At 36.9% G+C, this 22,100-nt stretch overlaps 1 protein-coding gene across 4 annotated transcripts in view; it reads right to left on the reverse strand.

The window, feature by feature from the left end:
* MEF2C (myocyte enhancer factor 2C) overlaps positions 1-22,100 on the reverse strand; it is a 175,349-nt gene that overhangs the window by 28,841 nt on the left and 124,408 nt on the right. For 2 of the 4 annotated variants that reach the window (XM_012644767.1, XM_012644766.1), the window contains exons 4-6: positions 12,170-12,313; positions 4,186-4,372; positions 2,043-2,090 (exon numbers count right to left, since the gene is read on the reverse strand). In XM_012644767.1, the coding sequence (XP_012500221.1) occupies positions 2,043-2,090; positions 4,186-4,372; positions 12,170-12,313 (379 nt within the window). Of the gene's footprint in view, positions 1-2,042; positions 2,091-4,185; positions 4,373-11,972; positions 12,111-12,169; positions 12,314-22,100 lie in introns of all 4 variants that reach the window. The other 2 variants (XM_012644765.1, XM_012644768.1) reach the window with 2 other exon arrangements.

Consider the following 22,100-nt stretch of genomic DNA (forward strand, 5'->3'; position numbering starts at 1 on the left):
CAGCATGAGAAACAAGGGGAAGATGGCTGAGTTTATGAGCAGGACATGACAGCTAAGCTCAAGACTAAGTGGCATCTGCAACAGGTGTTCCTTGGAACCAGAGTTAGAGATGGCTTCCTCTATTTTTAAAAAGTGGGTAAGCAACTCTTTCACAACTATATAGAAGTTATGTGAAAACTACATGCTCATGGCTATAAGATACAGTCAAGATACAGTATTTATTATCATCAGGGTGGGACATTTGAGTGTCTTCCTTTTTGTTTCCTTCTATTTTTGAATTAGAAGATTCTCATGACTTTGGCAAAGGTCCTGAGATAACAGCATGAATTTGCTAAGCTCTGTGAGATTTTGTTAGTTCTACGATGCTAGAATCGATACGTGGCAAACTGTTACGCATATAAGATTGAATGTCTTCTCTAACCCTGGAGGACCATTAAACTTAGCAGACTGTCAGGGAATTGACGATGACAGCATAAGTGAACAACCAAACACTTTTTATTTTCAATACAGGACTCTAAAGTATTCTACAAATTAGGCAGTTACCAGAAGCCACTTCCATCGAAGCTGAGTAACCCACGTTTTCCTCTACATTTTTTTTTTTTTACTACTTCTAATGACTTTCAGAACCACTACTAGTTGTTCCCATAATAGCAAGAAAACTGGTGCAGTGAGATAGTGGATAAAACATCCTAACATCTAAATCATTTTTCTTATATCTTGGTCCTTGAGAATACCCAATTCTTAGTCCCCATCCTACTATTCTCTCTAACCATAGCGTTTGGCAGAGACTTGAATCCAAGAAATTTGGTCTGGATTTGATTGGGTTCTCTAATTTTGAGGCTACAAACCACAAAGTATTTTCTGAGGGGGAAAAAATGATCCTTTCATTTCAGTGTCCAGCAAAATACTACATTGAGTTTACTCACTAATTTGACTCTGCCTAATTTTCAAAAGATATATAAAACAGGAAGCCAGCGCTATTCACCCTGTTTGTTAATTCCCTGCATAGTTCTAAGACTTTTTCTTCACTACTCACTGAATTAGTGAAACACCAACATCAGAAGCGAGAAACACTACCCCAAAATGGATATATTTATAAAAATGTTTTATTATACCAATTGTATTTATCTTCTTTCTTATAATTAGAAAGCTATTATATTTGACCCTGGCAAAACATTTTAATTAGGCTCGCCATGGATATTTCAATAAACTTGAATTTTTTTTTTTGACATTTGAAACATAACCTTGTGTCATTCATGCCTGCCTCCTAATATTTTAAATGTATAGCATGTTCCAGCTGCAGAAATTACCATGGTTACTTGTTATGCCAATAGTGAACTGCAATTGGCATTTAAAAGTATTGTGCTGTCCTGCCTCTGCATTAAAAATGACATCAATATCTTAATAATCACAATATTAAGAATTAATATGGAACCCAGAGAAATGTGACTATGAGACAGTTGGTCACAGTATAAAAGAAGTTCTTAAGAGCTGAAACATATTTAAGGGTCTTTTTTGGGTTATATTATATTCATGTTCAATAAGAACTCATTTTAATGCCAAACGTGGTTTTGTTTTATTAACAGTATTGTTGAATGATTATAATCTTTTTCTCTCCTTTTCTTTATGTACTCTCCTTTAGAAATACACAGGAATTCAGTGCTTCTTTGGGTGGAAGGTGATTCACATTTAACATGAAATGATTTAAGATAACAGAGAACACAAAAAGCATGGCTTGCTGAAGGTACTCTTGTGTCCAGGGATGGTAGCTAGGATTAAGCTGATTTGATCCAAGCTCTCAATTTTCTGCTGACCAGTTGAAGTTTTATTAAGGAAGGTTCTAGTTAATAAATGGTTTTCTTCTAAGTTACTCTTTAACCATTCCTGCTTCAGAAAAGTGCTTTAGAAATTCTTGGGGTCATTTTTCCATGCCTCTCACAGACCTCTCAACTTTTATTTGTTCAAAAGACTTTGTCCTGCAAATCACCTAGTGGAAGAACTCTGAACAATGGTAATACTGCAGAACAGAAGTCTGTGCTTACCTGCACTGGTGCCTGCACCGGATGTGAGGTCTCCACCCATCAGACCACCTATGGATTAAAGAGGAAGATCAAAAGGAGAAAGGCTAAAGGCCCACAGAACAGAACACTTTACCTTTAGCAACCTCAGTATTTTGTCCTCTCCCAATAGTCATAAACTTGTAAAGTACTACCCAAGTCAGATGGCTGACATTTGTTTTATTGTGACATGCTGTGCTCAAACGTTAAAAATACATTCAATCACTGACATTTTGCAGAATCTTTTTTCTAAGAAAGATTACATTTTAAAAATCCAGTCTTTGAATGGTCTCTGCATTTTTATTATTTCCAAGTCTAGGTTTTTCCTAAGCACATGTTTTATAGAAAGTAGAAAAAAGAATAAGGTCTATTCTGTGTTCAGATAATCACACATTTGATGTTTAGTTCTTTGTAAATATATTTTATACTGCTAATTTTGTGCAATGTTCATTGCCCAGAATTTTGATCATTTTAGGAATCTACTCACATTTACTACTCGAATCTTACTGACACAATAAAATAAGTTTTCACTAGTCACAAATTTAGAAGCATAGGCTTAACAAAGTATGTTAAAACTTGGCAATGTTTATTTATGGTAGTTGAAATGCTTCCGTAAGATATTGAATATAATAATTGCTTTTAGTTTTTAAGAAATCAGATTTGGCCAAAAGAATAATAGTGAGAATATCATCTAGATTTTCTAATTGCTTCTAAATGATACTCTATAATTACTAGTTAGTTCAGGTTTTAGAATTAAAAGAAAACGTTCATTAAAATTTAAAAAAATGTTTATTATTTCCAATCAAGTAGTATTTTGGAAATAAAGTATCAGAATTTTAAAAAATTAGCATGAGTTTATTAAATAGGACATTCAACTCCATATGAGTGTGATCTGAAAGGGATACATATGGTTACTGAAAATTCATATGAAAAATTTCAAATATAGTCAAAAGGCGAGAGAATGGCATAATGAAGTCCCTTGTACACGTTTCCCATACTCAAGATTTATCAAGATTTTTTATTTGAGTGATTCTAATTGTATTTCCTATGGAAAGCTTTCTATACTAAAAGAAGTAATACATATTTAGTTCTAATTGTGAGGCAGATATGCAGTTATTCTAAAGGGAAAATTCCTCCATGAATAAACTGCTTTTAATATAGTTTACGTGTGCCTAAGATAAATTAAAAATTTCCTGTGGAGTACTTTCTTAAAAATAAAATGTAAATATATAACTGTTTGCTGTATGTGATTTAGAAATATAATTATTTTTAATACTGCTTTTGGAAATATAAAGGAATGGTTTAGTTATATTCAGTACCCATTGACTGAGTTCCTACTGTGAGCTTGGCAAATCAAGAGGACATTCTTCCCTTCAAGGTTCTTTAAATCCAGTGGAGAAACAGATACATATTCCATACAGTTTATCACAATGTATTTTGCTTGATCTAAGTACTAAGAATGGTTGAGCTTTTTCTGAGCAAGAATTTCTTTTCTCTGGGACATTGTACATTGAACAACAGTAAGGATCTCCTAGAAGCATAGAGACAAATTTATGGCAGGCGTATATGTGTTTATGATGTGCTCTTAACTTCATTTCTGACTCAGCTTTGTTTTTATTTCACATGTTTTATAAATTACACTATCCTATCATATTTCCTTTCCACCTTTGTGGAATAAATTACTGTGTAAATAAATGAAAAGCGACCAAAGTAATAAATAACTAAATGGGACAAAGGGTATCAGAGAACACAGGGGAAGTTTTCACAGAAGAGGTGATATGTTGCTAGGAGGAAGGGGGAAAATGGCATTTTAGGCAAGGGAGTTTAGAAGCAAAGATGTGGAGATGGGATGTTTGAGTTGTTTGAGAGTATGTGGTTAGGATACGGCCACCGAAGGAGATAAGTGATAGGCTGAAGAGATACATTGCAGATTAGGAAAGGTTTTGAAAGATATACTAAAGGGTTTAGGCTTTACCATGTAGAAGACCTGGCAGGGGGTGGATGTTAAGTAGTGCAGGAACATAAATGGAAAACCCGGAAAACATTTTGTAGACAAAACAGACTTGGCTTTCACCAAAAGTGGTTCCTTCCAACGATCTGTTAATATCACATCCTTATGAGAACATACCTGTGTTACCTGCACTTGGAGGTCGATGTGTTACACCAGGAGACATGCTATTCCTCTGCAGAGAAGGGTGGGCCAGTGGCAAAAGGTTGGGGTTTCCCAGTGAGCTGACCGGGTTGCTGTATACCAAGCTGTTGTGGCTGGACACTGGGATGGAGACCGGCATCTCAAAGTTGGGAGGTGGAACAGCCTGCAGGAACAGAAAACAAAATAAATCAAAACAAACATGGGTAAAAGCAAAGAATAGTAACAGAAGCTCTCAAGTACAAACGGCTTTTACTTTTCCAAGAAAAATTCCAAATTTCAAACTGCTTGGTGTCTATAAGACCATTAAGAAAAGCTCTCAAGATGTTCAGATCATAAATTGGTTTCTTTAATATGCTTAGAACTCTTTCTTTGAAACTATTAAAAAACGTTTCACTTTTGTTTGAGACAAAGCCCCATTTCATTAGACTCCATTGTCTTTGAATTCCATTCTATTAAGTAATAATTGTTCATTTGTGATATCTGAATCTGGTGCCAGAAATGACTGCAAGATCAAAGGTACATGATTGTGATGACTTCACAGAGAAAAAGGAGGATTAAAATGCAAACTAGAGCCTTTGGTTTAATTGCTTATTGAAGAATATTTATGCAGAAGTTTAATGATATAAAAATCATCTTCAGGCGTGTGAATAGAACATATACCTTAATTATTATTTTTAAAAGTCTGTCCTTTAAAAGTAACTGTAAAGATAATAAGCATTTTTAAGATACAGAATTCAATAGAGCATGTATCATTCAATAATGCACATTTTTTTACAGATGTCTATAACAGTTTTATTTATAATCATCAATAATTCACATTTTAAAGTGATAGTTCCTAAAATATGTTATGCTTCACATTTTAGTATATACCGTCACTGACAAATGGCAAGACCTATATCTCAATTCAGAGAGTTGGCAAATATTTAGTGAACTGAATCTGCCTGGATGTCTAATTAGAGAAATACAGGTCTCAATTATTGATTTTTTGGTATTTGGCAATTTAAGTAAAATCATGTTTATGTTTCTGCTCGCACTAACTAGATGATCACAGTTGTAACTACCCTTGCTTTTTTGTTGGTGTTTTTAGCATTACAAATAAAAAAATACTGTTTGAATATAATGCCAGACTCATAGAGTTGAAGCATACAGCATTCTTAATATAAAAAGGATATATGTGAAACAAGATTTAAATAAGGTATTCCTTAAGGGGTTCTCGATAAGTCATTGTGCAAGTTTAAATGCATACGTGCATGTGGCTTGGTTTTTTCTTAAATTTGTTTGTTTGTTTACTATTTTTTTTCTCTAGTGCTGAGATCAACTTTCCCGTTCCTGTTGATTGGCTGGCCTGCATCACACCTTACACTCTGTGATACTTCTGTGTTCATCTTGGTGATGATTACAATGCTGTTCTTCTATGTTTATGCTCCCTTATTCTTTATTTCCCCTTTTTCTTTTCTTCCATGTTCTGGACATGTCGATATTGGCAAGAGCAAGTTTTCATAACTCTTTTCTTTCATATGTTTTTGATTCTTCATTGTTTTAGAGGCAAATAAAAATGTTCAAGTGACATATTAACATGGTCATTCTTTACCAGGCATTAACTGTTGTAAACAGGGTAACGGAAAACAATTTGTGGTTAAACACCACGACATAATGGAATATAAATGTTTGATAAGAACATGAAAGAATGAATATATCCTCAAATTTCCAGACCCTTTTTAAACAACAAAAAATATTAGTGTATGCTATAAAGGTCTATAAAGTGAATAAAGTATTATATTCCTTCATTAAAAGGCCAAATAATTACTCTAGCATACCTAAAGAAACAAAGTAAAGTGATTGTACTAGGTGTTCTCCATTTGCGTCACCCAGATCCACCCTCCAACCTCTCCACTCTGCTCCACTCCCAGGAGCTGCCCCTCCGGACTGGATCAGCCGGGCTCACCAGGCTTCCCTTGCCCTCTGGCTTCAGACTGGCCAGTGGAGGAGGCACGAGAGGGGGAGGGGAGAGAGGTCGGAGTATTTTTTACAGTAGCATCCTCCTTGCTGGGCCAGGGGCTGGTTGAGGGTGCATTCCTCTAGTGAGGGCCATGTCTCTTTCTGGGTTGCTCTGCCCTACAGACATAAATCTTGCTGTGCTCTGGTACTGTCTCCCTCCACTTACTGCTTCAGGCCTAGAGGTGGTAACAGCTTCTAGGTTGCAAACCCTAATGTACTGCAGTACTTTCTCGGGTTCCCTTAACTCCACCCATCTGTAAACAGTCCTTTCAATAAACTCTCTTCAATTACCCTTTGGAGTTTGCCATCTGTTTCCTGCTGCAGCCTTGGGCCATAATATTAACTCTAGATCTAGAAGAGTGGCACTCTACAGGGGTGGGACTATCTCCTTAGTGAGCATTTTGGAAATTTGTTGGACTATCTTTGGGCTGCACAATGACTGAGGGATGTGGCTACCACCCTCGGTCCAGCACCATCACCTCCTGCCTGGATCACGCCAGTCATATCCTTCCTGATTCTGTCCTTGCTTTCCTTCTTTTTATTTTCAACCCAGCAAACTGATCCTTTAAAAGCGTAAGTCATGACAACACTATTCTGCTTAAAATCCTGTGAAGGTTCCCATCTTATTCAGAGTAAAAACCCAGCTTCTTCCATTGGTCCACAAGGCCCTGTAAGTCCCCAGCTTTTGCCAGCCTCCATTGTCTCATCTTCTATCACCCTCTGCCTCCCTCATTCTCACCTCGTTTCCACAGCAAACTCCATCACCTCCTTCAAGTGTCTGCTGACAATCTGGCTTTCTCTTGGAAGCCCACCCTGATCACTCTGTTTGATCCTGCAACTTGCCCTGTCCCCTGCCCACCTCCTGGTCTCTTTTCCCTGCTCTTCTTTCTCCTGTTTATAAAATCAATTATGATGTTGGTCAAATAACGTCCCCCTTTATCAAGGTACTCAAGCTCTTTTGCTATAAGGCAACACAAAGCCTACTCTATCTTTTATTATATGAATTGACAGTATACTGATACAAAAATATAAGCTTACCATTTACTATGTATTATTTATTGAGCAGGAACAGTGCTGTATAATTTACATACATGATGTGATTTAACCCTTTCAACATCTCTTCATTGTAGGTCTAATTCTTCCCTTTATAAATTGATGAGATTAAGTAAGTGGCCCAAGGTCACCTCGCCAGTGACTGAGTCTGTTGCTTTTGCTACTAAATCATTGTGCACAATATATAAGTTTTTGGATAGAAATAAAATATTGCAGTCAGAAATCATACTGTTAAGTGAATAAGGGCTGGATATTAGAAGTTTAGTATTTGTGGACCACATAAATAATAAACTAGATGGATTTTCGTGGAATGTGGGTGAGCGTCCACATTAGGATGACTGAGGTCTTGGACAAAAAGAAATCTTAAATACTCCCCTCTTCCATATTTATTTAGGGCTCATATCTTCAAACTATCTTCTGGTTACAAATGTTTTAATTTGTATTCATCGTTACTACTTATAAATGTTTAACTATTACTGGGCACCTAAGGATCAGCTACAAAACTCTATCTTCCCTAATATTCTACAGAATGTTGATTGTGCTTCATTAGAGAGCAAAGCCCATCCCCCCTCACCCCCGGGTGATTATATGCACATCCAAAATAAAGAGGATTATTAATAATTATGTACTGAGTTCTGAACCATCCTAACAACCAGTTCAGTGAAAGTCGCTCTACTCCTTCCTTCCTCTATTATCCCCAAGAATTAATTATTCAGTTTCCAGAATTCTGGACCATAAACAATGTGATGATTACTATAAAACACATTTATGCTGGCTAAACAGCAGTCAAATATAATTACGTTATCAGAGAATACTTCAAAAATTCAGAATTTATAAAATATGTCAAAATTCTTTGTATTCTCTTTACCCTCTGCTTTGTTTCCTTATCTATATCAGGAGCTACCTATAATAATTTTGAAAGTGAATTATAAGCTTAAAAATGGCTACATTGAGAAGATATTTTAGAGAATCAGGAAGAACAGTAGTCTTTCTATCAGAAAGCTCAGTTGCAGTCCAGGTTATGTAATAAATTGCCATTTAACCAAGCAGGTCATTTAATTTCCCTTGACCTCAATTTCCTTATCTGAGGCGAGAAATGGTTGTATCCATAAACAGACTAAATTGCTCTAAACACGTAACATACATATAAATACTTCCAAGGAACTGGCACTATTCTTTTTCTTCTTGACTTTTCAAAATTAAAAAACGTAAAAGCATCTACATGTAAAAAAATATTTTATCTAAAAAATGAAAGCCAAAAAGTAGTTAAAAACTCCAAACTTGTAAAGATCTCAGGGCCAGGCTCCAAATTTTAAAAACACTCAATACAGGAAGAAAGAAGGAACTTAGGATGATCAAATAAAATGCTCTCAGCAGAACTGCCGATATAATTCACAGGGCCCAGGGCAAAATGAAAACGTGGGGCCCCTCGTTTAAAACAGTGACAGCAGAGCATTTAACCAACGGCAGCCCTATGAGAGCAGGGCCAGGTCAAATGCCCATGAAGCTGGTCCTGGCTTTGAGAGATACAGACATGACAGCTAAAAAGCTTCTAGTTTTTATCCCTGAACAAAGTGATCATGGTTGAAGCGAGTCATTGTCAGAAAGGTATCTGAACTCTTATCCAAAACCCACTATTTTCCCAAATTTATCACAAGGAGAAGTCCAATAAAAAATCAAATAAAATATTTTTAATAAAATATTTTTAGTTAATGGGACTTCTTTTATCTAATGTGACTGATTGAACTGAATCCTTCTCTTTTTTTTGGCCACTAATGACACCCTTAAGTTCTGATCAACGATTACCAGCTGCTGGGCCCTAGTAGAGAAAAAAAGGTCACACAACTCTGATGGCTTCTAACTACCAGGTGCTGATATCTAAATGTCCTCAAGGCTACCTGTCAACTCTAGCATGTGCTTGTTCATGTCCTCTCCATCTCCATTTCCTCACAATACCCAAACTTTCATCATTCTCGGTCCTCTTTCAAACACCTGCTTCCCTCTTCCCCAATATCTACAGAAGCAAAATTAACTATAAAAAAATAGAGGTTATTATATGGTTACCCACTCAACTTCATGCTACCCACCTACCACCCTAGCTACGCCTGTGACGTCTGAAACTCCATGCTGTTTAGATTTCATCCTTCTCCCCTTTCTTGAGAAGCTTTGACATTTTATCTCCACTGTACCTAGATGTTCAATCTTTTCCTTCCTCCAAGCGTTTCTCCTCTGCATATAAATAATCTCAAGTGCTTTTCATTTTAATTCCTCCCTTGATCCTAATTACAGCATTTTTTCTTTCTTTTCACAGTCCGTTATTTTGAAGAAAACATATACTGTTTCTTTCCACTTCCTCCCTTCCCCTCTCAACCAACTTGCACCCGCCTCTCATTCATTCAGCCCATTTCCTAACTCCTGGTTCCTCAAATGGAGATGTTTTTTCTTGCTGTGAAGCCCAGCATGAACCGTGGCTAACTCAGCCTGAGGAAATGCTGGTCGACATGATTCCAAATCACCCATGAATTATTTCATGTAATTGAGGAATATGGGCATAAATTACATTATGCCAACAGGTGACTGCAATATTAAATTTTCTATTTTAAAAGGGAAACTCTTCAAACTGGGTCTTTGAAATAGAAAAACAGTCTTGTAATGTTTTTAAAGAGGTGGAGACACTCTCCACACACAAAGGGCAGAGTGTCCTTGCCCTGCTGTAAATGTTTTAGCAGCTGTGGAAACTTTCAACAAAATTCACTTCCAGCAACTGAGAGCAATGTGCAGAAACTGGGCGTTTCATCGGGGAGACTGAAGCACTTACTGAGGAGATGAAGACTCCGTGGTACAGGCAGGGGCTGTGTGGCTCCTTCTCACAGCTCTGCCCATAAACTCTAATGTGGTTTTTCAGCCACTGCCACATACCACTGCACCTCTTAAGAAATCATGTATCTTGATTTTGAACTCTGCATGACAGGAGTGCACCGAGGTGTGCATCACATCTCTTTCTCCCCTAGAACTTTGGGGGTTAAAGCTGCACCTATATTTAGAATCACCTCCATCAAGGTGGTCAGCAGTACTGCATGTATGTGCCCTTTTCCCGGCTGTACAGAGGATTCTTACTATCTGACACATCTAAGGTGCTTTGCTTTAAAAACCTACGTTCACGGACCTTTGTACACAGCAGCTCCATGCTAGTGTATTATACAGCAGGAGAAACTCAGGCTGTAAGAACTGAAGATTGTCCCAAAGGAGCTGTTTCTTTCCTTCTTCTGGGCAAAATAAAAATCTCAATGGCTATCTGACCATTTAAGAATTCTGGGCGTAAGAAATATACCTCGCTGCATGTGACAGGAAATACTTCATCTGATGAGGTGCCCACTGTGGATGTGCTGCACATAGCACTCAGTTTTATGAAACCTCTAAGAATTTACAGCACTTAGCTCTCTTTCCTGATATAGTGTATTCATAATTCTGATTCAACTAAAGCTCTACTGCTATTATTTCATTTAACAAAAGAAGCAGACATGTATTTATGAGGATAGAAATTTAATATGCATACATTTTGTAAATAAGTTGTAAAGTGTTCAATTTAATTCAATACAGGTTAAGTGTGGACCTACTACAGTAAAGCATTGATTTACCTTTAGAGTGCAATTGTGAATTTGGTCTAGAGTTTTTGCCCTCAGATATCTACATTCGTGATCACCAAAGCATATTTTCACTGCAGTCTCCCTGAATCCTCAGGTTTAGGCTGTTTTGCTAACTTACAAAAAATGCACTTTCTGGAAAAGGAATTGGTTACTGACTAAGCTTGTAAACAATGAGGGTTCAGGCACTGATATTAGTTATTCAGGAAGCATGTGACCCTTCAGTTTCATCCCTTAATTCCACAAAATTAACATCATTTGACTGATGACAGACTATAATAATAATAAAAGGCATGTACTTTTCCCCTCTATATGTGGGCAAACAAAATAATACATGCAGAGTTATTTCTCTTAAATATCTGGCAAGGCATATGATTGATTGTTAGAAATTTTTTTGACTTGGTTAAGACAAAATTTAGCCAAATGTTAAAGCATGGAAAATGTTGGTGTAGGCAAAGCGGATAATATTCTGATAAAGCTTTAAAATCACCCCAGCACACAAACATGTTGAAATCTTACCATTAGGTTTCATGCAGTCTGTTCCCTGCAGCGAGCATTAGCTTTAACCCTTCAGTGCTGTTGCTGAATTTCATGTGTAGGGAGAGGGGCTGGAGTTTTATACAGAAATCAGCTTTTCTTTAGGTGATGACTGTCAGTTTACATGAAAGAACTGCAGTTCCACGTGTGTATCTGCTCTCAGCACACGATATATATCATGTATATGGATTTTATAGCAAATCCTCAAACTTGTTCGGAAGGAGATTCTAGTGTTTCACTCGTGTATGGTGATTTGTGTGGACCGTGCGCTTAAAAGTGAGTAAATTCAGGGTGTGTCTCTTCCTCCTGTGAACTGTTTCTCTCTCAGAATGACCTTTGCGATGGCAACTCTTTCAGAGCACATAATTCTGGCATCCCTTAGGGTTTGTTTTCTAAATGAACTGCGCGTGGGATGAGATGGCTATCGTATCTGACTTTCCAAAGCGTCTTAGAGAAAGCCATCACTGAGAGGGTTAAGGTATGTTACCGCAGCAGTTATCAGCAGACCAGCCATCTACCTTTGGTACTTACAGGAATTTTATGACTCTTGATCATATTATCAAATTCTTCATTAATTTTTTTGTATTTTTCTTCAGTGCGTGGGGTGAGTGCATAAGAGGAGTCGGGATCGGGGCTTTCACAGCCTTTGTTTTCCTTCTTGTTCAATGCCTGCCAGGTTCAGAGAAATATCAAGAGTAAAACAAATGAAAGGTGTTGCGAGTACTTACACACAATCTTTGCCTGCTGATCATTAGATCAATATCTTCATTAATTTTCCTGTACTTGTCCTCAGACTCAGGGCTGTGACCTACTGAATCGTCCGCATCGGGATCTGGGCTGTCACAGCCGTTAAGGCCTTTCTTTCTCAACGTCTGAAATACACAATTCGGAAAGTTCAAACCTAGACAAAGGCTGTAAGAGACATTCAGGGGCATTATAGAAGTTCAAGCTGTCCAGTATTTCAGGTTATTACATATGCTTAACTACACCAGGGAAAAGAAACCACAGATAGAAACCGTGAGTCATTTCAATAGCGTGCTCGTCGCCAGCTTAAAAAAATAAAAGGGAAATATTCCTTTTGCGACCTAAATTCAGTCAATGAACAAAGAGGGTGTGAGGGCTAAAGTTCTGCCATACAGAATTCATGTGTTTCAAATATCTCGTGAGAGACAATTACAGCAGAATACAAGTAAGGTGGCAAATTGCAACACTCCATCTTCCCACAGAAAAATTAGAAGTCAGGACATTACACAATGATTTCAGAATCTGTGATGATGACAAAGGCAGAAATGCTGGAAACAGATGCTGAGTTTGAATTTAAAATAAAGGCTGGCACTAATGGTGTCCTGCCCCGAGCCTCTACTTCTGATGCACCTGACAGCATCAAAAGAGAACCCAGCTAGTATTCTCACAAGGCATCGATTAATAATGTTCAGACACTGCACTCACATGGATTGTTTGTTAGAGTTCTATATATGTGAGAATCTGTATTGACACTTATAATATTGGGAAGTTATCTTCCTAAACACCGGCTGAAAGAATCGTCAAGACAGCCCAGCTTAGGGCTTCATTATCAGGAGCTGAGACACTGAAAACAGGTAACCACGTCAATAACTACCAAACTAGCAAAAGTTCTTCCTGGTTTTTCAGCTGAGTAGGAATCACCCTGAGACTGTCTTCTGACACATGAAAGTGAAAAGTCAGTGCCTTATCTTGAACCTGCTGTCTCCTGGATGTAGGTCTGGTCTAGTCTTAGCTGTCACAGAAGGATAAATACTAATACAACATGGTAACAGAAAAAGTATGAGTCAGAAGTCCTGAGTTTTACTTTCTTTTTTTAAAACCTGATGGTTGTCAACTTAATTGTATACAATGCAATTTACAGAGATAATGTTATGTTTTTAGAGATCATAAAACTTCTGATTAATCACACAGCTTGCGATGTTAATTATTAATAGACCAGCAACAATACCGAATTTTTCTGGTACTATCCAAGATCTATCTGTTATAAAGAGATGCGTACCTAAGTGTCTCTCATTAATAGAAAGTTCAGCAGAGCTCATCTTTATTAAAGACAGAATTCACATACAAATAAAGCAAAAGCTGTGACATCAAGCTAAGGAATTCAAAGCTGAGATAACACTCCATCTTTAATTCATGCAATTGGGGAAAATAAATAAAACAACATGAGTTAAAAACGGGGTGTCAGTCTTAAAAATGTAAACTCCTTGGTTCTTATCAATGTGTAACAAATGTAACCTCATTTAAAATTAGTTTCTGAGGCACTGAAGATTTTTACTTAAAATCAAAAATCAAGAAAGCTACCATTTCTAATATATCTATGATACACTGAGGCTCTGTAAATATTTATTAATATTATAGTGGTATAATATAACAAATAAGCATATGGTTACAGCTTATTATGTGGTAAAATGTTTGAATATTAAAATGAATATTTTGACACAAGATGATAAAATATACATTTACAATCTTGGGGAATTTATAATTGGTGGGGCCACCTGTCCCCCATCATGGATCTACAGTCATCATTTTTCACCCAGAATAAGTACCCTTAGAGGGTTTCTACAATAATACTATAAAAGGCATCACAATATATTAGAATAATAATTTTATTTACTAACTTAACTTTCTGTGTTTTAAACTCTTGTCAGCATTATCTCAATCACAAGAACATTCTTCTGAGTGATAACTATTGTATTATAGTGTGTTTCTGCTTTGATCTCTACATATCCTTGAGCTTTTAAGAATAATTTATGAGTGTCTTGCATCATATTCTACATATTTTTCATACGAGTTCATTTTTGTAGAGAAAAATAGGTAAGATCAAGAAAATGCTATCTGACATTTTTCAAAAGTTATCTACCTATATTTCTGTAAGCCATGTTAAGAATATTCTTATATAAACCTTTAAGTTAAAGTCTTACATAATGTTGATTTATAGTCTTGTCTAGGCAGTAGATTTTTCAATGTGCACCCGAATCTTTTATGCAATACATTTTATTGTAAAAATTATAGTTGTTTTGATATGCAGATTTCTGACAACAGAACGCAAGGGTTAGGAGAAGCCTATCAACTGTCATTACAATCCATCTGGCACATACATGTGTGCTAAATATTCTTACAAAGCTTTCAGGGGGTAGATATTGTGTTAGGTTTATAAAAATTCAAACATCAATTACAAAAAAAAACACAAAACATCAATTACACTTTATTGAAAGATCTCCACAAATATTAACTCATTATCTCTCACAAGTCTTCTCTGAACAGTTTAGGTAAACCTTGCACCAGGTCTCAAACCAGCATCACCAAGCACAAATATGTGCCTCCTGCCTGGGGGCAATGTGGAGCTCACCTGTCCCCTGCCCAACCTTTCCCACAGTTGTTAAGTGAGGGATGCAGCCTAGTCTCTCCCACTCATGTGTCACTACAGTTCTAGATAGGCCACTGAAACATATTTTAAAAAATTAAGCTGTGGGAAAATTTTAAGCATGAAAATATGGTTGAAATATTGATACTTCTTAGATGTCAAATTTTAGTCAAGAATGAAAGTGCCTATTGGTCAATAAAACACTTACCAGTTTACAGAGTAAAAATCCAATTAGATCAACAACTCACTTTGTACCTGAAGAATTATATAAACTATTAAGCAAACAAAGCAAGTGCCATGAAGTCACGAAGGAAACAGCAGTGTTGAGGTGGCTCATTTTCTCTAATAAATTCTTCTCGTATGTGACTACATTCTCTTGCTATGAATATCACCAGTATTTAAGTAACGATGCAAGTTAAATTGTGTTATTTAAAAAAGAGCATTTTGAGATATACAAACCCAAAACCCGAAAAACAAATTAATATTGAGTTCCAAATTCCCATAATCACATAACCAGAAAGAACATTGAAAAAATTGTTCAAAAATATTATCCTCAGCTGAGTGCTTGTACAACACATTTCTGCCAAGAACAAATGATTATGGTGGAATTATAAAGCTCTGAAAATGGAAGTGATGGCACAAACTTGAATACCATAGTGTGAATGTGGAACTATAAGAGCAGTTTTATCTTTATTATATGAAAAATCTACAGCTGTTTAATGATAACAAAAGAATTACTGTTAGATTCAGCCAAATCTGTCTTTATCACAGTAATGAATAGTCGATATAAACTAAAGGGCTTGCTAAATGGATAAATAAGCATTATTCCTTCAGGCCTTTTACTAGCAAAATCAGAAACTCTGCTGTTGGCCTCTGAAAGATTCTCTGATGTTTTACAAGTGTCATTGGTCAGGTAATGTAGGCACTTAAATTGTTATCCTTTTATAGAGGCTAGAAGTCCTGGATGTATGTATGGTGTCTTCCAGCTGACTGACTACATTTCTGAAAGGATTTATTCTGTATGTCAAGATAAGGCAAGAGATCTACTGAAACCACTGGCTCCTCTTACTATGAATCTAAAGAAACTCTTCCCTCAGAGAACTCTGTAAACCTGGAGTGAGCCTGTATACCGAAGTCAGCTTCCACGTGAGAGTGACACTTTTGGGGTAGATCAATTGACTGCAGAGGGTTCTGGGATATTTTCGCAAGGCAGCGATTGTCACACTGTGAGCTGAGAACAGCCGTTTCCCAGAGAAATAATTAGATTGACAGAAGGTGACATGCTCCATACAATAGATGGGAAAAGGAGTCCAGACAGGTAAGCCAAAACCACGTGGAATCTCTCCTCCCAGACATGTGGACATATGGACCCCGCATTATTACATTTGTTCATCAGAAAATCTTGAAATATGTACAAACTGATGATGATAGGTGACAGGTGCTTCAAAAATTCTAATGAAATAGATGTAGGGGAACAGATTCTATTTTGTTACTGAAAGGAATTTAAATGAAAAAGAATGCCACATGGAGCTCTCATTTCTTGTCTTAGGCATTATGTTATCAACTAGAAAATCCTTTTCCTATACAATGGTTAAAACTGATTTTCCCTTCTCAATTACAATATTTTTAATAAAAAATATTTCCTCTTTTCTTTCTTTAAAAAATTATTTCCTGTTAGTAAAAATAAATAACTAAATTATCAACCTTTTTCAACTACATGAAGCTATATATTTTATATTTATACTATTTAAGTAAAATTCAGCTTTTTTTGGAGAACCAACATCACAGATTAAAAGATTCCAACCACTCAATTTCTTCCCATGTCTGCAATCTCAGTCCTCAAGAATATATATTTTCACCATCATTTTTGTGCCTACCCATTGCACAACAGAAATGTCAAATCCCTTTGTAAAAAACTCAAAATTACTCCTATTAACCTTTGTTAAAATCCAAATAATGGCCCTTTCTTGCATAGCTAGTATAACCCTTACTTCAGAGGGCTGATGTGTCAAGAACACATGCAGGAATTATTACTATTAGTTGCATGAATGTCGTGTTCAGACAAAAGCCAAGGAAAAAAGACATCAACTTAGAAAAGGTAGTTTCCTTTCCTCTGATCCTGAATCATTTTTTTTTTTGCTTTTCATTCACAGCTTTATGAAGATAACTGTCTACTCTTAACAAGCTGAATAATCTTTAGAAAGTAGTAAATCCACATAGGAATAGGAAGTGCAGTTGAAATGGATACTGCCTGTAAATGGAGTTTCTGAGGGTATTTCTTAAACGTGCTCCCTTATTGGTGTGCTGGTCCTCATGCCGCTGCTGCTTCTTGAACCTTTAGTATTTGGGAAGTGGCTACCCAGAGGACTGTGCCCACTGACTTATTTCATTTAAAATTTATTCAGCAAACAGTTATCAAAACCCCACTACGTGCCAGATACGGTTTTGTGCAATTCTTTATTAGAGAAGCAGCCAATACAAATTCAAAGTAAAAAGTTCTGAACTGATCTATAATATTGGATGCTTTTTTTTTGTGATTTCTAGCACATATCACTTAAGCTGGGGGAAGATTAGGTGCCAGTTAATTTTTCCATAGGTTTTAAAAATCAAAACTGTAAGCATTTTAGGTATTATCTCTCCCTGTAGCACCATAGTTCTTTTTCTTTGTTCTTATTCTAGAAATGAAAAGACACATTAAAATACTCTGAATTTAGTACAATCAGCAGGTAGACTTTAATTAGACAAGCAAATCATACCCGATAGAGAGTATGAAAAAATTAAATTTATCAAAAATTATTCATTTATGGTAAAAATTTTAATAAAAAGTTGAAAATATAAAACCTTAACAATACTGTATTCCTCTAGGTTATTTAGTAACAATCTTTCTAACCATATACTAACTCCTACTGGGGAAAAGATGGAAAGAGCTGGAGATATTCATTGTTTTTGTTTTATACCTTTCTTCAAAAGACAATATTGGAGTTGAAATTTTTTTCACTGAATAATTTCTCATCTTCAAATAATGGAAATAAAAGACACACTTTGAAAGACTCTTAATGTCTTTGAACATAAGGAAGCATCCACCGACTGTCTCCTAATAGCCACAAATTATTTCAAATAAACATTCAGATGGTGATAGTTCATATAATTATTGGTACTCTTGTCTGGATGAGACCACCAAGGATCACCAGGTCCTTCCTCATGGCCTCCAGGAGGTGAGGAATAATGGCGCATGAGCAACATGCTTTTCGTACCTCATGTCCTTGCTCAAGCTGGGCTCTCCTTACGGAATGAGTATCTGCCCCTCCTTCAAGGTAGAGCTGACATAACATCCACTTTCCTTAGATTTCTCTGATCACCTGGGCTGAATTAATTTCTCCCTCATTTATGCACTCATTTTGTTCTATACATTTTTCTATTATAGTCTTAATTACACATTATTGATCATTTATGTGTTTGTCTCCTCTGCTAGATTGAGAGGTCTTTAACAAAATGCTTTCCTTTATTCACTTTAGAGTTTCACAATAGAGAAGTCTGACCTACCCTATGTAGGTGCTCAATAAATGCTAGCTGAATGAAAGGAACGCACTTCCACTTCAATGTTAATGGATGCAGAGGTTTCTCCACTGTGTGTCTCTGGTTGGAGGCTAATATGGTAGTGAGATCTGGACTCCTTGATACATATTTACTAACTGCTACTATGTGTCAGGTGTTGTCTGGTCCTCTGGATACAGATAATTTTTCTGAATATATGATTAAGATAATTTGCTTGTTTGTTTTTCTTCCTGCTTCCATGAGCCCCTCGAAGTTAGGGATTGTTTACTAGTCATCTTGCATCACCAGAACTTAGCACAGGGCCTGGCAAGTGGAAGGGGCTTAATAAACGTTTGTGACATTAATAACAGAAAATGAATGGATGAACAGAATAGAAAAGTATGCTTAAATGTTGGAGGGAGATTAGTCTTACTACAGGATTTTTGCAATTGCAATTTCTTTTTTTGCCATTTCATATTACTATTTCACATTATGTTAAAACTCAGTATCTTATTCTTTCTAAGTAACTGTCACAAGTTTACCATTTTTTTTTTTGAAATATACGGCTTTGAATTTAGAAAGCAGTGCAGCATAGGTGTCATTTGTACTACATATGAAACTGATTACAACTCCTGAATTTTATATCACTGAATGCTTAAAAACTGGGGTATTGGTCGAAATATGGAGCCTCAGGAAAACTGAGCGTTCAAAGAAACCTTTAAAGCAAGAAAGTCATAAACATATAACTCAGTGTTCAAAAGGGCAGCAGGAAAGAGGGCACAGAATTCAGCATGAAAGGAGAAAAAAGGGAGTGGTATTGTAGGCAGAATGTAAAGGTTAGAAAAGGAAAAACAGAAACTTTGTAGGAAAGAGCATGAGGAAACTTTTGTGAATGTGAGTCAGATACTATAAATTTGAAATAAGCATGTTTTAAAATTCTTGGGCAAAGTTCATCTTTTTTATCCCCATTCTTGGATGCTAGTCTACTGCTCCACTATTCTCCTGGGCTTTGACATTGGTCTTATTCTGGGCCAACCTTTGCCTGGGGGAATTCATGGAAAATCAGGGTGATTCTAGGGCCAATCAGATGATTCAGGCTTCCGCAGGATAGGGCAGTGGTTTGGAGTTTTAAAGGATTCTTCCACTAGACCTCTCCTGGAACACGGACAAGGCACGCATCATGAGGCCAGGCTAGAATGGGACTGAGCTGGGGAAGTTTGGCACATATATTAGCCATGAAACACTCCCTGACATCCTGAATCCAGGAGAGATCTGAAGTGAAACACTAAAGCACATGCAAGGATTGAAATGCATGATGATATTCGCAGACAATCCTAATAATCTCTACAATGCAATTTAAGAAAATAAAGGCTGGAATACAAAGGATCAAAGTGCAGGTGATTTTGAAAAATGGGCAATGTTAGTAATTTCTTAAATAAGGAAAAGACAAGACAGAACTTTTAAAAAAGGTTGAGAAAGAGAGAGGAATAAATTAACAAAGATCAGGAAGCAGGTTTTTTGAAAGTATAAAATGTAAATGTAACTTCACATACTAACCTTTTTAGATTATGGCATTTTACTTGCAAATGGGTTACAGGGACAAAAAAGCTAAATCTTGAGGCACTGATGCTTTGAAAATAATATGTTGGAGCATCCTTTATAAACCATTAATAACTTATTTTAACAAACGAAGATGTGTATGTTTTCTTGGGTAATCAGAGTAAGGCCGAATCATTATTTTTGTTTCCGTGTCGGCTCTCACCTAGTAATAAAAGCCTTTTTATTCAATTGGAGTAAATGCGTGCATGATTAGTCGTGTGACATGAGAGTTGCTTACATTCTGCCCTGTCTTCACCTGTCGGCTCAGGGCTACTTTCGCAGTCACCACGCTTCCTCATTTCTGCAGGATTTCCCATGGTCTCTTCTACTACATCACTTCTTTTCCCACTTAGCTTCTTGATTCCCGCCTATCCCTCCATCCACTTGTCCCCCATCCTTCCCCTCCTGGCATTGTTACTATCTAGTTGTTTAAGCCAAAACCCCAGAAATCATCCCTGATTCTATCATCTCTTGACTCAACTCTGATTATTCTTTCTATTTGGTCTCACATCCTTGGTCCATTTGTTTTCTGTCTTCTACCTTTCAGTTAATCTTCCTTCACATTTCTGGCAGGGTCTAATTAAAATGCAAATCTAATTGTGCAGTGATACTATCCTTTTCTCCTTACAGACCACTGTGGCTCCCAACGGCCATACCCATGGCTTGCACAACAAACCCTCCACCTCCCTCTCAAGCCTCGTTTCCTCTCTTCTCCAGCATTCTGTGCTTTGGCCAAGGGGGAAGTTCGTATCATTTGCCAGGTCAGGTATGTCCTTTAAAGACATTGCTTGATGTCATTCATTCCTGTCTGGAATATCTTATTTACTCCTCCTCTCTGCTACACAAACCTCAGTCATGCTAAGACACCCATTACCCAATGCTATCACTTGTTCGGTGAAGCTTTTTCCTAAATTTGCTAGGGACTTAGGTACTCCCTTCTTTGTACTTTTATAACGCTTGACCCTTTTCGTTTTTTATATGTGGTAGATTATATTGTAATTTATCTTTTAACATGTCTGCTTCACCATCAGAGAATAAGATTTATGAGGAATGGACATCTTTGGTCGCTAACAGAGGGCTCGGTTAATATATGTGGGCTCAATCTAAGTTCTCAGTAACTGTTCACTGGATAAATGAATAAGCAAACACATGTGACAGTCATAATTTCTAACAGTGACAGACTAATTGAAATGAGTTGGGTGGTCTCCTAAGGTGACAGTGTTATTTATTTGTTTTAATAAGATTATTACATCAAAATGTAAGGAACCTACAAGTTCTGGTAGGTTAAAGCAATCTCTGGAATGACTTCACAGTAACTGCACAGGATGTCCCTGTGGGAGCTCAGGGAACAGTGGGGGTGACACAGACTATAATATCTCAGGCGCAAATGCTTGGATTTCTGTGTGTTTAGACCTGCTCAGAGCCCTGGGCATGACGGCCTATTCTTTTCCAGCTCCCAAGCCTTTTGTGCCTGCTGCTGCTCTAATAAACATTTTGAGAACCAAATATATTGCAGGAGACACAGTTGTGCATTTTATTCTCTATTTTTAGATTTCCCCCCAGAAACAAGGATATTACCCTTGATGGACTTAAAAAAATCTCTGTTAGTTGGGATCTCTAGCTTATCACCAGCTTACCAGAAAAGCAGAGTATACACAGAGCTTTCTGTAAGGCAGTGCAAAATACAGATTTGAGGTAGGCAACTGATTGACTTGTGTCATGACAATTTTGATCATACCTGAGAACCTGAGATACCCAAATCCTCATTTCTAAGATAGCCGGGGACTCCTGAGATGAAGGTTAAATTGCTTCCTTTCTAAAACCCTTCTCCCCCTTCCCTGGCCCCAGCATCTGCCTGGCCAAACAGAAGTAAAGGAGTCTAATGGGCTTGACCCTGGCCCACTTCTCTCCTGGGCTGGCCCTTGTCCTGGGGAATATTCTTGATGGGGTTTTCATGTCTTAAGTCACAGGACCAACATGCACCAATAACAGAGTTCGATCTGGGATGGTGTCAAATATACTTCACCAAGTTCTTTTCTATTCCTCAATTTCTTAAATGGCAGGTAGAGGAATTTTCAAGGACCAATTCTGGATTGTAAACACAGATTTCATTCATAGCATCCTCAACTTCTTCCCCT

This window comes from Propithecus coquereli, unplaced genomic scaffold (genome assembly GCF_000956105.1).
Source record: "Propithecus coquereli isolate 6110/MARCELLA unplaced genomic scaffold, Pcoq_1.0 Scaffold22, whole genome shotgun sequence".
NCBI classification, from domain to species: domain Eukaryota; kingdom Metazoa; phylum Chordata; class Mammalia; order Primates; family Indriidae; genus Propithecus; species Propithecus coquereli.